This window comes from Eptesicus fuscus, chromosome 15 (genome assembly GCF_027574615.1).
Source record: "Eptesicus fuscus isolate TK198812 chromosome 15, DD_ASM_mEF_20220401, whole genome shotgun sequence".
In the NCBI taxonomy this organism is placed as follows: Eukaryota; Metazoa; Chordata; class Mammalia; order Chiroptera; family Vespertilionidae; genus Eptesicus; species Eptesicus fuscus.
This window is the reverse complement of record NC_072487.1, coordinates 47475174-47492879: the sequence shown is the minus strand read 5'-3', so window position 1 is coordinate 47492879 and position 17706 is coordinate 47475174. Positions and strand designations below refer to the sequence as shown.

At 39.1% G+C, this 17706-nt stretch overlaps 1 protein-coding gene across 4 annotated transcripts in view; it reads left to right on the top strand.

Annotated features, from left to right (window-relative positions):
• Nucleotides 1-17706, top strand: part of TUT7 (terminal uridylyl transferase 7) — a 56128-nt gene that overhangs the window by 13252 nt on the left and 25170 nt on the right. For all 4 annotated transcript variants that reach the window (XM_028146209.2, XM_054726700.1, XM_054726701.1 and 1 more), the window contains exons 9-17: nt 668-794; nt 3003-3122; nt 5806-5958; nt 8919-9099; nt 11018-12069; nt 12910-13060; nt 14794-14880; nt 15681-15781; nt 17352-17409. In XM_028146209.2, coding sequence (XP_028002010.2) covers nt 668-794; nt 3003-3122; nt 5806-5958; nt 8919-9099; nt 11018-12069; nt 12910-13060; nt 14794-14880; nt 15681-15781; nt 17352-17409 — 2030 coding nt within the window. The remainder of the gene's footprint in view (nt 1-667; nt 795-3002; nt 3123-5805; nt 5959-8918; nt 9100-11017; nt 12070-12909; nt 13061-14793; nt 14881-15680; nt 15782-17351; nt 17410-17706) is intronic.

The window sequence follows — 17706 nt, the reverse complement described above, 5'->3', positions numbered from 1 at the left end:
ATACTTTTGGCAATTGATGCAAAGGAAACATTAATTTTGAAAAGAATAAAATTTTTTAAAAGGAAAAAATAGAGAAAGGAAGCATTTTGACCCATTTCAACATGGTAAAAAACAACTTCATCAGTTACTTGTTGAGATCACCTTTTGCCATCTTTTTTAGCAGCATTTTTAGCACTGCTAAATAGCAATTAGATGACTTCACCCATGTATTTCTCCATCTGGAAGTACTATCAGTACTATAAGTGGGTGGTTTATAGGCTGTAATGATTGTTTACTAGACAGATTTCTCCAACTCTTGGAGAACACTTTTATACTTACAAATAGGAATTCATACTCTCATTTGAAATATTTTATAGTATTCCCTTATTTTCATTTCCACACAAAATAGTTTTAATGTATGAAAGTACATAGTTTTTAGTTCTGAAAATAAAATTTACTCAGAAAATGGCTGCCCTATTTTATTTTTTATTAAAAACAACAACAACAATAACACACTTTCTTAAGTGACCCATAAAGATTTAGTGAGTTTTGGATTTTTTTTTAACTTTATTTTTATTTTTAAAGTACTTACTATCAATGTAAATTAGTTGTTGGCATAAAAGATACCTATATAACACTTTTTATCTTTCTCTTTTTCCTCCCCATCCTCACCCCTGACCCCCACCAGTGGTCTTTTTTGTAAAGTGAGTGCAGGAAATGAACATGCTTGTCTGACAACAAATCACTTATCTGCCCTTGGAAAACTAGAACCAAAGCTGGTTCCTTTGGTGATTGCATTTAGGTACTGGGCAAAGGTAGGTCTAGTGCTTAAGTTTGTGAATATATTCTGTGTATGCATAAGCAGTATGCTTTGATTTTTGTATGGTTAATTTACTCTTAAATGTTTGGATGCATATTTATAAACACGAAGAGAGTAGGCATCTGAATATTGCAACAGAAATTTTTTTTTTAATATGTTTTATTGATTTTTTTACAGAGGGGAAGGGAGAGGGATAGAGAGTTAGAAACATTGATCAGCTGCCTCCTGCACACCCCCTACTAGGGATGTGCCCGCAACCAAGGTACATGCCCTTGACCGGAATCGAACCTGGGACCCTTCAGTCTGCAGGCCGACGCTCTATCCACTGAGCCAAACCGGTTAGGGCAACAACAGAAATTTTTAAAAATATATATTTTATTGATCTAAGAGAGGAATAGAGAGGGAGAGGTAGAAACATCAGTGATGAGAAAGAATCATCAATCAGCTGCCTCCTGCCTGCCTCCTACTGGGGATCGAGCCTACAACCTGGGCATGTGCCCTTGACCGGAATCGAACCTGGGACCCTCCAGTCCACAGGCCAATGCTCTGTCCACTGAGCCAAACCAGCTAGGGCGGAACAGAAATTTTAATGTGCACAGAAAGGGAAATTCATTGTTTCTGTTTCACTGTATAGTAGTATTGCTCAAAAGATTTATAGTGCATATTATAAATCAGATTTGCGAGTCAAATCCCAGAAGATATGGCCCAAGAATTTACATTTTAACTAGTTTTTGGGGTTTTTTTAATCTATTTTATTGATTTTTTACAGAGAGGAAGGGAGAAGGATAGAGAGGTAGAAACATCGACCAGCTGCCTCCTGCACACCCCCCACTGGGGATGTGCCTGCAGCCAATATACATGCCCTCAACTGGAATCGAACCTGGGATCTTTCAGTCTGCAGACCGACGCTGTATCCACTGAGCCAAACCGGTTTTGGCCATTTTAACTAGTTTTATGAGGTGATTATAAGGCACAGGAAAGTTTGAGATAAAGCTTCATTTCCAGTAATATACCCAGAGACTCCAAAAATGAAAGCCACTATCTGGCCTTGCTTACATTTTCATAATGTTTTAAATACAGTATCTCAATTAAAATGCCAGTAGAGCATTTAACATTGTCCCAAAATGTAGGGTCCCATCATGACTACAAAAATGAGTTGCTCTGCAGGTGCTTCATAGAGAAAAATCCAAAGCTTTACTGGTTAATATATAGCAGTAACAATGCATATAGCCCTAACCAGTTTTGGCTCAGTGAATAGAGCGTCAGCCTGCAGACTGAAGGGTCCCAGGTTCGATTCCAGTCAAGGGCATGTACCTTGGTTGCGGGCACATCCCCAGTGTGTGTGTGTGGGGTGTGGGGGGAGGTGCAGGAGGCAGCTGGTCAATGTTTCTAACTCTCTATCCCTCTCCCTTCCTCTCTGTAAAAAATCAATAAAATATATATTTTTTTAAAAACAAAAACAGTGCATATAGTTCCTGTGGCTTGTGTCAAAGCTAAGCAGAGAGTTCCCCACTCTTAACTGGGTAAGGTGATAATTACAGTATGCCTTTTTTGAAAGCTGCCTCTTGCTTTATCACAAAATAGTCCATCCTTTTTATTTTTATTTTAATCCTCGCCCGATTACACAGAGAGGAAGGGAAAGAGAGAGAAACATCAATCAGTTGCCTTCTGTATGTGCTCTCACTGGGAATTGAACCAGCAACAGAACAACGCTCAACCAACTGAGCCACTCTGGCCAGGCTAGACCATTGCTTTTAAGTTGTTTTTGTTAGTGTTAATGAATCTGCCCACCTTCTCTCTCCTGATCACTTATGTGGTCAAAGCATGCATTTTCAAGGCAGTAGGTTAGGATGATGAGGGCTTGCACTTGGAATCGAACCATCGTTTTGATTTCATTAAAAGTGTTTTAACCAAGTGAATGGATTACTGTGGATGTGAAAAAAATGAAACAGCAAATGGTATTTTAGGATCCTTTACAAATATGTGTAGTTAACAAGATTAAAATGTTGAAATTAAAGCTGTTACTCAAAACCACAGTATGTGGTTGCTCCAAAAGTATAAGGACGTTTTACATTTTGTCACTGTGGTGTTTTATTTGAGGAGTAAATCATGTAATACAAGGAAAAGAAGTGACAGGTTTTAGACCAAATTATATAACAAGTTGGTACAAATGAAAGCTTATCCTCTTTTCTCTCATTTGTAGCTTTGCAGTATAGATCGCCCTGAAGAAGGAGGTTTGCCACCATATGTGTTTGCCCTGATGGCTGTTTTCTTTCTTCAGCAGAGGAAAGAACCCCTTCTGCCTGTTTATCTAGGATCATGGGTAAAAAACTTCAATATTCAATACCTGTGCATAATTTCAAAATCTAAAAACCTCAGAATTGACATGAATTTATTTATCCTATTGTGAATACTCATATTTGCTGAAATGTTAATGTATTTGTTTACAATATGCTGCTCTATCCTCTTCTGGGAGAACTATTCTAAATTGAAGAAAACACTTGTGAAACACATATGATCCTAAGGGTTTCGAACAAGAGAATGTGAACCTGTAATAAATTTATCATTTGGTACACACTGTCTCTGGGTATAGTTTTATAATTTGATATAAGAATTGCTACTGATGCAGAACTTAGTAATCACCTCTTGAGTAATACTTTGGTACCATCTTTAAGAACAATTAAACTCTCTTTTAATACCGAGGTATTTATCTTAAAGTCTGTGTACACTGACTTTATAGAAAGTCTCACTTGGTGAAAAGCTAACTTTGGCACATTTGGATATTTTAACTACCTTTCTTCTTACCATATGTAGAATTCTCATTATTTAAGGAACATTTACCAGAGTAGTAGTTATTTACTATGGATACATAGAGGGGCAGGGGGTAGCTTTTTCTTTACTTAATAGATTGAGAATTAAGCAGCATCCTTTATCTGCCAAGACCCAGGAATAAAGACTAAAGCAGAATAAGCCCCTTATAAACTCTGTCCTGGAATAAGGAGTTTCAGTCCACTTTGTGGCAGGTTGCCTAAGGGAGCTCTCTTTGTGCTTCTAGTACTAAAAGGAAAGAATTCAGGGCCTTGAGAAGGTATCTTTGCTAGACTGCTCTTCTCTGGTGGGAAAAAGAATGAGAGAACAAAGTCAACTCTTAGTGAATAACGCTTTCTGTCACACCCAAGTCTGAAATTCGAATGACTTGCCCCAGTTAAGCAGTTTCCCCCAATTAAGCAATTCATTGGAGGAAAGGAAAGTCTTTTCAACAATTGATCTTGGAAAAACTAGAGATCCGTAAATGAACATTAAATCTTTGCCTTACAGCATACCCTGAAATTAACTCAAAATGAATCAGAGACATACATGACATGGTTAAAACTATAAAATGCCCAGAAGAAAGCCTAGGAGAAAAATCTTTGCAGCCTGGGGATAGGCAAGGCTTTCTTAGGTAGAAAACTGAAAGTGCAAACCACATCTATAGAGAAAAATATTGATAAGCTCTTTAGAAATGTTTTACTCTTCAAAACCCAACAAGAAAACAAGACATAAGCTACAGAATTAAAGAAAAACATTGAATATATAAATCTAACAGTCACCGCACCTCGTATTTTCTGTAAGAGTGGTTTGTTCTTTCAGTCAGTTAGCAAGTCCTTACTGAGCATTTACCTGTGCTGGGCAGTGTTCTAGATGCTAGAGTTAGAGCAGTGAACAAAACAACATCCTTGTCCTCAAATTTCTTTATACAGTGAGGTGAGAAAGGTAAATAAGTACATATCAAGTGGCAGTAATTTCTCTGAGGAAAAATAAAACAGGGGAAGGACAGAAAGTGAAAGGGAAAGATCTATTTAGCGAAAAAGATATTTGAGCAGAGCCTGAGTGCATTGAGGGAGAGTGGGCTACCTGATTGTTGGGGGAAAGAACCTTCCAAACAGAGGAAGTAGCAGGTATCAGCTGTGAGTCAGGAAGATGGGTCAGAGAAGAAGCAAAGAGCCAGATTATGTGGGCCCTCTCTTGGCCCTGGAAAGGGCTATGAATTTCATTCTGAGTTTGAAGGAAACCATTATAACTGGGAGCAACATGATTTCTCTCTCTCTTTCTCTCTCTCTCTCTCTCTCTCTCTCTTTCTGGAAGGATTACTCTGCTAAACCAAAGAAGTAGTCCATTTGATACGGAGATACATTTGGGAAATAGTATACCACATCACCCCACTCCATAGTCATTGTATACATTAACCTGTTTCAAGGCTTATTATAAATCCCACTGTACACTCAAGAAACCTGTTCAGATTTGTCCACGTTTCTTAGACCTTTTGAGCCCAGACTTTTCTTTAGCAATTTGTATCTCAACAACATCAGGAGAAACAATTTCTTACATTTATTGACATTTACTCCATCCCATAGCTGTATCTGAATCCTTTATTTCCATTATTTCATGTCACAACTATCCATGAAGGAGGTTCTAGTGTTACCTCTTTAAACAGAAACCTGAGACCTAAAGAAAGTCATGAGGGAGCTGAGATTTTTTTTCACTTTTTTTTTATTGGACTTATTGGGGTGACATTGGTTAATAAAATTATGTAAGTTTCAGGTGTATAGTTATATCATACATCATCTGTATATTGTGTGTTCATACCCCAGGTCAAGTCTCCTTCCATCACCATTTATCGCCCCCATACCCTCTTCTACCTATTCCCACCCAGGAGTTGAGATTTTATCCCAAACAGATTTACTGTAGAACTTGTGGCCTTGGGCCTGGGCCGTTTTGCCTTCTCTTATTTACTAAAGAGTTATTTCACAAAATCATTTATTTTGCAAATCAAAACTTTATTTTTTACTTCAAAAAATATATTTTTAAAAAATTTATATCTTCGAAAAATTTCATAACTGATACCTTTTACATTTTTAATGAACCATAGAGTGTTGTTATCTTTTCATTCCTTTCAGGATTAATGTGTTCTGATTGATATAAAATTGTTTCTACCTTATAATAATGTATGTCTAATTTTTCTCTAGATTGAAGGATTCTCACTAAATAAACTAGGCAACTTCAACCTAAAAGATATTCAGAAAGACGTTGTGGTTTGGGAATACACTGATAATGCCACAGGGGATGCAGACACAGCAAAAGAAGAGGCACAAAAAAAAATACCTGTTAAAACAGGACAGGTATGTTCTCTTATTTTTAATTTTACCATCTTTTTTTAACTCTGTCATTAATTGTAGAGTTCATTAATTAATCAGTCCTCTCTTCTTTCCTCAATTATCTTAACTGTTTCATTGATGTTTCATTTCCTAGTCTGTGCAGTCCTTTGAATAGACGAATAATGAGAAAAGGTAAAATTCACATTAGATTTACAGTTATTGATGTAGTTCTGTGTGCAGGGTCCTATGGAAGATACTGAGAATTCAAAGCTAAAGCCTACCTATTCTCAAAGTACTTAGGTCTTAGATGGTATTATGAGGTTTAAACAGATGAAAAGTTAACCTCAGATTATTAAAATAACAATGAGTAATTATATGAACTTGTTTCCATCCTATTAGGGGTGGACAGGGAAGTTTATGCACAAAGAAAGAATTGCCATTTGAATTTCCAACAAAAATCTGAGCAGTATAACTATACTAGTAATAAGAATAGAATTTCAGCCCTTGCCGGTTTGGCTCAGTGAATAGAGCGTCAGCCTGTGGACTGAAGGGTCCCAGGTTTGATTCCGGTCAAGGACGCATGCCTGGGTTGTGGGCTTGATCCCAGTGGGGGACATGCAAGAGGCAACGAATCAGTGGTTCTATCTCATCATTGATGTTTCTATCTCTCTCTCCCTCTCCCTTCCTCTCTGAAATCAATAAAAACATACTTTAAAAGGAAAAGAACAGGATTTTGCCCCAAATTGGGGCAGACCCCACAACCTTATAACCCTTGGGGGTGACATGATGATAATATCCACAAATTACTTCTGAGACCAGGATTTTAATCCCAGCTTTACACCAGTAGGTCATGTCACTCTTCTAGAAAGAGGAGGTAATGGTGACTCATAGATACTCCAGTTTGCTTTCTGTAATCCTGGAGGGGTGAAGGGAAGGGGAAACCTGTCTTTCTCTGCTGCCACCAGCACAGCAACACTTTTATCTGTGTCCTATTTATGGTTCCAGTAGTGGATAAGAGCACAGGCTGTGGAGCCAGAATATGTGTATTTGTATCCCAGCTCTCCCACTTCCTAGCTTGCGTGTCCTTGAGCAAGTGACGTAATCTTTCTGTGGGCCCCAGTTTCCTCACCTAAAAATGGGGGTGATATTGGTACCCTCTCATAGGGTCATTGATTTATAAAATGCTTAACTCAGTGCCAAAAAAGAAAGTGTTCTCTACTTTAAAAAAACAATGACAATAACAAAAAAACCACTGAAGTACCACTAGTTTAGATAGATGAAAGGTCTCTTTAAGTTCCATAGTACAGTATTACCAAGTCATTTCAGTGAGATGCTTAAATCCTTAGTAATGCTGAATAAGCCATATGGATGAAGAGGTAAAATTTTATAAGGCTTTCCATTTCTGGGGGTTTTCTTTGTGTCCTCAACTATATAGAGTTTGGGACCTAGACAACTTCCTTTTTCAACCAGGTCTGCTTTGTAAATCCACCGGATGACTTTGTCTTATTAGATAGATCCTGTGTGGTTGAGATGTAGTAGGAATTAAAATACTCTACCACTTGTTTTGAAGCTTGATATAATAAAGTGCAATCAGGAACAAATTTATACCTTAGAAGGAAAAGCTATCACTGTAAGTCCAATTAAAGACTGTATCTTTACATTTTTATGTTATTTGGAGAGAGGAATCATGCTGCCACTTCTGAAAGGGATATCTAAACTGTCAGAATTGCTTAGTGTGATTGAAATAGCACTGTACTGGGATGGGAGACTGTTCTCATTCTGCCACTGACATGCAGTGGGACCTTTGACAAGTCACGTAAACTCTCTGGCTTCAGTTTCTTCTCTTGTAACATACGGGAGTTGAACTAGATTACTTCTTAACAGCATCTTACAGTTGTGACTTTATGTTTCAGTGATAAATGGATTTCTTGTAATTAAAGATTTTATCTAAGTGAAAAAATACAGAGAGCAACCACGTCTGCTTTCCCTTGTTTCTGACTTAATCCTCATAACTATCCTGTGTTATAGGTGGTATCATCCCTACTCTGCAGATAATGATAGCGACCATTTTTTGAACATGTGTGCCAGGCACTGTGCTAAGCTCTTTTCAGACACTCTCTCACTCAATCCTCCCAACAACCCTATGAGGTGGGTACTGTGATCCCCATTGTTCACATGAGGAAACTGAGGCTTGGACAGCTTATATACCTTGACTAGGATCATGCACAGCTAGTATATGGCAGAATGGGGTTGCAAACCTAAGCGTGTCTCATTCCAAAGCCAGTTCTCTTAGCCACTTTGCTATACTGCCAAATGAGAATGAAGAAGCTAAGTCACAGAGCAGTTAACAACTATGAAGTGGCAGAATTAGTATTGGACACTTTTTTTTCCTATTCTAAGTCCTGTGTGCTTTCCAGTTAATTACATTACAGTGTGTTCCAACTTGTCAAGAGTCTGTGAATGTAAAACTAGCAATAATAGCTGATATAGAGAGTTATTTGACTTTGAAATTAATTTAAGATCACTAAACATTCCGTGAGCTTAAGTAGCTTCTCAGAGCAAACAAGGGGAGCATTTTTCCTTTTGCTCTATGCTTTTAGCTGCCGCCCATTTCTGTGTGTAACATTGTAAAGGTGTCCTCCAGCAGCAGAAACAGGGAGAGCTCAATGAAATTGATGCACAGTTCTCTCCACCTGTCATTAAAACTTCAAAACTAGGAGTACTGTCTGATTACATACAACTGCCTGACTATTCCTATGATGATGACAAGGTTTTAAAATACTCTAATCCCAGCAGTGTAGTGAAAGAATGCTATTTTTCTACAAGCAAAATTAAAACTAGAATGCGATTTATCCTAAATGGTTGTCAAATTCATATCTTTGCTAAGGTTTTTAAGATTTTTAAAAATTTCATGCTTTTGAATGCTAATTTTTCAAATTGTGCTGACATCTGAAATACCTGTGTTTTCTCTTTGTGATTAATAGGTATCATTAATATTTGATTTAAAACACCAGCCTTCAGTGCCAGTTGGGCAGCTCTGGGTGGAATTGCTTCGATTCTATGCTTTAGAATTTAATTTGGCTGATTTAGTGATAAGTATCCGAGTCAAAGAAATGATATCTCGTGAATCAAAGGATTGGCCCAAAAAGCGCATTGCCATCGAAGGTATCCCAAAATGTTTATCTTTAATTCCTTTTTTATTTTTTAAGGTGTCTGTCTAACAGCATGCTTTTTATTTCAGTCTCTTTTCAGTTCCTACATGTAAGGTAGGCCTGACCCCAAAAGTGAAATAGATAGGATCTTGGATGCATTACAGTGGTCATTACAAGTAACCAAACTTTTTGTTTTGAAATGTATTTAAGTGCAGCAATAAGTGCATCTTAATTACTTAAGCAACTAAAATAATGGCTGGCTGAGTCCTTGCTTTCTTTGTAAATTTCTTAAAAACTTGAGCCCTTAAAAAGTTTTCTCCCAGTGATGTACGAATCCCCTTTCTTCTTTTAATGTCCTCATTTCTGTATTTTTTTTAAATATATTTTATTGATTTTTTTTACAGAGAGGAAGGGAGAGAGATAGTTAGAAACATCAGTGAGAGAGAAACATCGATCAGCTGCCTCCTGCACACCCCCCACTGGGGATGTGCCCGCAACCAAGGTACATGCCCTTGACCGGAATCGAACCCAGGCCCTTCAGTCCGCAGGCCGACGCTCTATCCACTGAGCCAAACCGGTTTCGGCTCATTTCTGTATTTTTTAATTGAGTCATTTCATGAATTGTTGATGTTGTTTAGTTTTACAGAGGTTGAGGATAATACTTTTTCTCATGCAAAATAACATTCTTTGTTAGATTCCTCACCATAGAAAAGATAAGTTATTTTTAGAATATCTGCAGTAACATTTAGAACTTACTAATGAAAACACTTTTTCTAGTGAGGCTCAATTAATTGAAAACATTGTTTAAAAGACACACTGATGTGGCCCTGGTCAGGTGGTTCAGTTGGTTGGAGTGTCATCCCATACACCAAAAGGTTTCGGGTTCAATTCCCGGTCAGGGCACATACCTAGGTGCAGGTTCAGTCCCTGGTCAGAAGCAACCGTCGATATTTCTCTCTCACCTTGATGGTTTTCTCTCTCTCTCTTTCTCTCGCTCTCCCCGTCTCTCTGTCTCTGTCTGTCTTTCCTTACCTCCCTCCTTTCCTACTTTCCTCCTTTTCTCCCTTTCTCTCTCTAAAACATATCCTCAGGTGAGGATTAAAAATAAATAAAATAAAAGACACACTGATGTGCCCCATAGACTTCATTAAATGGACTAGCTCTTCTCAGCTTTTCAAAGTCAGGCAGTAGAAACCTCTCTAGAAATCTTAATTCTCCTCTTTTAAATATTTTAAAGAATCTCCTAAATGGAATTCTCTTATTTTTGCTTGATTTTTTTCAAGCTTTATATTGCATAAGAGGGTTTGGGGTGGTCTTTTTTTTTTTTTTTGCATTTTGCATAAATTCTTTGTACAGTCATAGGGATCTCACCTTTTTAAACCCTCCCCTGCAGTTTCTCTGGCTCAGCTCTTCTGGCCAATTGCCTAACCTGCTGGAGTCTAGGGGAGGAGAAAAGATTGAGAGAAGTGGTGTCTCCTCCTGGTGCCTCCCTCTCGCCCCTGAATTCAGCTCAGCCAGTCAGTGATGGGGCTTCCCAGGGCAGAAGAGTGGAGGTAAGCTGTACAAACCACACAGCCTGGCTGAGTGGGGAGGCAGAGCACTCAGCAGAACCTGGTAGAAAGCCCACACTTCCCCAGGCACAAGAGCCACATTCAGGACATATTTTTTACCTCCGTAGTCACAGAACAAAATAGAGAAGGGGTACTGGTTCAGAACAGAATGGGTTCTCTTCATAGGGCAGATATTTAAGAAAACATTTCTTTTTGTTCTTAAACTCTAATCATCTTACTCCCCATCTCCAAGTTTTTAAAAGCATAGATAAGATACATGCTGAATTTTATAATTCATTTGTTGTCTAATTTTATCTAGAGCAGGCTAATTTTAAAAATGTGTAATACAAATGTATGCAATGGATTTTTTTTTCATTCCAGATCCCTACTCTGTTAAAAGGAATGTGGCAAGAACCCTAAACAGTCAACCTGTGTTTGAATACATACTTCATTGTTTAAGAACAACCTATAAATATTTTGCTCTTCCACACAAAATTACAAAACCTAGCCTTCCGAAGCCTCTGAGTACTGTTACATGTTCAGAACGTTCTAAAGAAGTAGCAAAGCATGATCCAGATTTACAAGCAAAAAATGATAAACTCAAAAACTCAGTTGTTGTTCAAGGTCCCAGTGCTCCCAGTTCAACTGCAAATACCTGCAAGGTACAGCCAGTTACTCTTAAAGAGACTGCTGAAAGCCGTGGAAGCCCACCAGCAGAGGGAACAGGAAGCACAGACATCAGTGTCCAGCTGGGAAACTCAGATTGTATCAAGGTAGAAGTTACTTGTGATGATCATGAGGATGTTAATGTACACCATGGAGAAACTGGAAGTAAAGCTGAGAAAGAAAAAATTGGAAAGGAGGACAAGCATCCTTTGACTGCTGATGCTCAAGATTTAAGCAGTAGCAAACATGGAGAGCCTCTCACCTCTGGTAGCACAGGAAATACTGAGACAGATTGCACTTTGGATGTAGGTTTCCAAAGCTCTACAGCTAAAGAATGTGATGGATTTGCTACTTTAGATAATAACATAGATGTTGATGAAGAAAGCTTAGATGTTGATGAACTAGAAGACTCTCTCAGCCACTTTGCCCCTTTAAGACAGGGCCAGACATCAGGAATCATTCACTCTGATGAAGAGGAGGAGGAGGGCGTTACCCGAAAAGAAGAGGAGGACGATGGTGCTAATGAAGATGGGTTAGACAATGCCTACACCAGATCAGGGGATGAGGATGCCCTATCTGACGAGGATGAGGAGGTAGGCGAGTCTAAGTATGAAGACTCGAAAGAATGTGGAAAAGATGTGGATGGAGCTCTACTAACAGAACTTAATAAAATCAGTCTTAAGGAGGAAAATGTATGTGAAGGAAATTCAACCATGGATCCATCGAACTTCTATGAATTTAGTAAGCTCACCTTCACCAAAGGCAAGGTAGGTAATCAGTGCCAGTCTTAGACATAGAACTGGGAGACTTGAAACAGTTGTAATACATGTGGTTACAATTGTATATACTAGAACAGGGGGCTCCCCATTTGGTAGTGGTTAATGAGTTGGTCTACAACTTCAGCACTGGTCCACTTCCCTCCTTAGTCTCATGGAAATTTGCACAGGAGAAAGGGAATGCTGTTGGTAGTGAAAATGACTGCCTTTTCCTCTTGAGTATGCCATCTGGGTGTCCCCATCTCAGATAGCTTGGAATGGCTGCACTTTTTATTTTCACTAGAGGCCCGGTGCACGAATTCATGCACCAGTGGGATCCCTCGGCCAGGCCTGCGGGATCAGGCCGAAACTAGCTCTACGACATCCCCCAAAGGGTCCCGGATTGTGAGAGGGCGCAGGCCAGGCTGAGGGACCCCACCGGTGTACTATCAGGGCCGGGGAGGGACCGCAGGAGGTTGGCCAGCCAGGGGAGGACCGTGGGAGGGCTCCAGGGCATGTCTGGCCCATCTCGCTCAGTCCCTATCAGCCGGACAGACCCCAACTGCAAGCTAACCTACCAGCCAGAGCATCTGCCCCCTGGTGGTAGGTGCACATCATACCGAATGGTTGAGTTGCCTTACCATATCATTAGCATATTATGCTTTGATTGGTTGAATGGACAACCAGATGACCTGACACTTAGCGTATTAGGCTTTTATTATATAGGAGGATTCCTGTGGAATGTGAAGAGTAGACTGTGTACTTAAAAAAAAAAAAAAAAAGATTTAGGGCCCCTTTATTTGGCAAATAAAAGTTTTATCTTAAGTCTTGTTTTGCTTTGCCCTCCTGCAGTCCCCCACAGTAGTGTGCAGTTTATGCAAACGAGAGGGTCATCTAAAGAAGGACTGCCCTGACGACTTCAAAAGAATCCAGCTGGAACCTTTGCCACCATTGACACCCAAATTTACAACTATCCTAGATCAAGTTTGTATCCAGTGTTATAGTAAGTTGTTACCATTTCTTTTGATTTGTTAAATTGATGTTTTCTCAAGAGTCACCTGAATCACTAACCTTCTAGCTTCTTTATAGGGACTAAGTCTGTTCCGTTCCCCATTGTGTCCAATGTTCTTTGTCTCCTGTTCCATTTGGGATATATAATAAATAATTGTTAAAGACAGGAAGGAGGATCTTTAAAGGCTTAAGATTAGAGTACTATCATTTCCCAAGTGGTGTTTCTTGAAATGTGTTTCTAGGTACAGTTAATAGTGTCTTGTGATAAGAAGTATTCACGGGTCAAGTAGGGAATAACTCTACTTACTTACTGTTCCCTCAGAGAGCACAGGGCACAGTAGCATAATAAAGGCTTTTGATAAATGTTATGGTAAAGAATTTATTTAACTCTTTAATCCCACATTTCCAAAATTGAGCCTAGAATACTTTTGGTTAACAGTAATTAGTAGCCTACATAACAGCACTTGAAGAAGCATTGGTTTGGGGAAGCACTGGTGTGCAGAGGTTTAAATTTCTACTAAGAAGAATCTTTTAAAAGAAAGGGATGCAGCTACTTAGAGGAGAACTGGATGCATCACAGTGCTACATCTTGAGGTGTCTGTGTGCTAAAAGATGACCATTCTTAACAAGTGATTTACTTTTTAAGCCTTTTTGGAGTTTATAACCTATGAAAGGAAATTGTAGGTTCTCCTTTAATATATATATATATATATATATATATATATATATATATATACACACATACATATATACTAGAGGCCTGGTGCATGAAAATTCATGCACTGGAGGGGGGTCCCTCAGCCCAGCCAGCCCCTCTCACAGTCTGGGAGCCCTCAGGGGTGGGAAGCAACCCAGCAATCAGGGGAAGGCGACACCCCATGACACCTCTGCTGCTGCCACTGCCAGCAGTGCAAACCTCTGCTGGCCCTGTTTACCTGAGCCTCGGGCGTCAGCTGGGCAGCTGACATCCGAGGCTTGCCTGCACCTTAGGCCGGCCGTGGGCGGCTGGGCAGCCGACATCAAAGGCTTGCCTGCATCTTCAGCCAGCCCTTGTTGGCTGGGGGGCTGAGGGGACTGGGGGACACCAGAGGCAAGCGGACCTGTCCTTTTTGCATGCCTGATGCCCTGGTGGGGCTGAGGGGACTGGGCAATGTCATCTTGTGGCTGTGGGCACCGCCACCTTTGAGGGTGTGGCAGTCAATCAGCATATTCCCTCCTTATAGGCTGTGGGTGCTGCCATATTTGAAGGCGGGGCAGTCAATTAGCATATTCCCTCCTTATTGGCTATGGGCACCACCATCTTTGTGATGGTGTGAGGCTCAATTAGCATATTCCCTCTTTATTAGATAGGAGATATATATATATATATATATATATATATATATATATATATATATACACACACACACACACACACACACACACACACACACATGCTCACAAACTTGTGTGTGCGCCCTCTGGAAGAGTTCCCTGAAGGCTGCCCTTTAGAGAACCCTGGGTCTCTGAAATGCAGTATTTCTCAGGTTACTTTCCATTTCAGAAGCAGTTCTTGGTGGTAGAATCTTATTTTAAAGGCATCCTCTTTATTTTACATGCTTTCTACTGAGAAGACACAAAATTTAGGGTGGGTTTTTTTTTTTTCTGTAAGCCTGTTAGGTTTCATATAATTTTCAGAGAATGTGAACATCATTTTTTCTGAATGTTTCTCTTTATTTTAAACAGAGGATTTTTCTCCAACTATTTTAGAAGATCAAGCTCGTGAACATATTCGGCAAAACCTAGAAAGTTTCATAAGGCAGGAGTTTCCAGGTAACTAACTTTTTACCTTTAAGAAAAGAAGGGTAGCGTGACCTTCCTCAGAAAGCGTCCATGTGTTACAATCACATTAATTTTGAGAAAGAGAACGTAATCTTGCAGTGATGGGGACAGGGCTTCAGTGTGTGGCATGCCTAGGGTGGCCATTGTTCGGCTCAGTCCTAGCTTCCCAACAGAGAAGACAGCTGCCTGTAGGATTTCTCTTAGCAGATGCCTCGAAGTGAATTTCATTGAGGACTATGTTTAGAGTCAAAGTTCACACCTCTAAAAAGTCTGTTTAGAAAGTGGTAAACTTAATGTATTAAATATGTTTAGGAGATTCAAATTTTCCTCAAAATGTCCTTACATTTTTTATTTTTTTTTATTGATTTCAAAGAAGAAGGGAGAGGGAGAGAGAGATAGAATCAGTGATGAGAGAGGATCCTTGATTGCTGCCTCCTGCATACCCCACACTGGGGATCGAGCCTGCAATCTGGGCATGTGCCCTAACCGGGAATTGAACCATGACCTCTGGTTTATAGGTCATCATTCAATGACAGCCACCCTGACCAGGCAATATCCTTACATTTAAGAATAAAGTGGCACTTGGTAATCTTTCATGCCATGTAGAACTTGTATTTATTTAAGGTAAAGTTTGAAAGAAAAATATAATAAATGACTGATTAATAAGGACATAATTAGGTGATTAATATAGGATAGTTAACTGGGTATTTTGATTTATGAGAGGGACCTTTTGATCCAAAAATTAAATATAATCAGGTAATTAGTTATTACTTTTCATATATCCCTAACAGGAACTAAATTGAGCTTGTTTGGCTCCTCCAAAAATGGATTTGGGTTCAAACAGAGTGATCTTGACGTCTGTATGACAATTAATGGACTTGAAACTGCTGAGGTACAGTGACCACATAAACTTCCATTTGCTGTGGCAGTGTGATTTGATAACTTTGACTGACAGTATAGCTCGATGTTCTCCAAATTTATCAGGACACAGTCTGTTTGACCAAATATAGTAAGAAGTTTAGAGTGGATGTAAGGGTTAGAAAGTCTTATACTTTCAACCTGGAGTACAAAGTGAATTTGAAAGCAACTTTGGGGAATTCTAGAAAGCCAAGCCAGCCTCTCCAGTGTCCCATTGGCATAGCAGCTAGGCTTAGATTAGAAAGCAGTAATGTGGTATAATGACAAGAGTACTGAACTTGTAGTCCAGTGACCTGGATTCAAGATAAACTTGGTTTTATCAGTCCCTATACATGTGGTCTTTGGTTGATAATCTGCAAAATGGAAATGGTAATTCTGGTCCTTTTGCTTCAGGAGATTGTTACGCACATCAGCCTGGATCATGTATGTCAGGAGTCAGCAAACGCTGTGGTCCCCAGGCTAAACTCTGCCCACTGCCTGTTTTGTAAATACATTTTCATTAGAACATAGTCACACCCCTTCAGTTATGTATACTCTACTGCCACTTTCACTCTAACTGCAGAACTGAGTAGATGCAACAGACTATATGATCCACAAAATAAAAGGTTGGCCAGCTCTGGTGAAGATGAAATAAAAATACTGTGAAAAGGTATAAAATCTGAGAAGTACCAAATCCCTACTCTTAAAAAGATATTTAGCAACAGTCCAAATACTGTATGTATATCCACATGAGTGATGCTGCTGTTGCCCAAGATCTTTTTATGCCTTTTCTTAGTTTCAAGTCTGTCTTTGAGGATGTATCTGACTTGGGAAAATAGCCACGTTATCTAGCCCAACTTTAGTGAATAAGGTAGATAAGTAATACTGGGATCGATACATAGAATGACTTTAATGTACATCATCAAGATGGAATTTTTACATGATTTATAAACTAGTTTTGAAGGCATTTCTAAAATAAAATTTCAGTGTATTGTGGGACATATATAACCTTCAAAAAAAAACAAACCTATGTTGGAAAGGGTCAGCAGAAATATTTTTAAGTATGATCTATTAGAAATATTCATATTTGCTGTATGACTTTCATTTTGTACATTATATTTTTGTCTAGTCCTATGGAAAAATAATTTGAGCTTAATCACTACCCATAACAGTTCATCAGCTCTTAATGAAACTATAATGAAGGGCTACCCAGAATGAATTAGGGCATAGAAGCTTCCTCTTATTTATGCTGGCACATAATTGGTGACATAATTACCCAGAGGGAAAAATGGAGGTCCTCACTGGTTCAGAGACTTCTGGAGGCTCCAATTTCAGCCTCTATTGAGCCTCCAAAAGCAATTAGTTGGCTGTATTTGGGGGAAGGAATTGTATCTTTAGGATATTTGCTATGTATACTAATTAATGCTCACCTAAAAGGGGAAAAAAAAAAAAAAACGAGTTGAAATTAATTTCATTATTTCTGAAGGTAATAGAAACTATTTATAACCGGATTAGAAACCTATCTTCCATTTTTGGTTCAGTACTTTATGCCATTTTTGTTACAGGGGTTGGACTGTGTAAGAACTATTGAAGAATTGGCCAGAGTCCTCAAAAAACATTCAGGTATCTCTATAATTTTTTTCTAAATATAAATATAGATATAGAAATAGACTTATTTATTTACAAGCAAAAGTGTATTTAGAAAATCACAGAGGAAGAAATGAGCCATGGAGGAAGTGAGTTTAGCTGGGCTGCATGGGCTCAGGAAACAAGCTGCAGAGGCAAAAGAATGGCCGTTGGAGCTTAGGAAAAGGAAAGAAAGAGACACGCCTAAAGGAAGAGGGCGCAGGCAGAGAGAGAGAGGAAGAGAGTCCTAAAAATATTTTCGTCTTTTTTTTTTTTTTAAAGGACCGCCCCCCC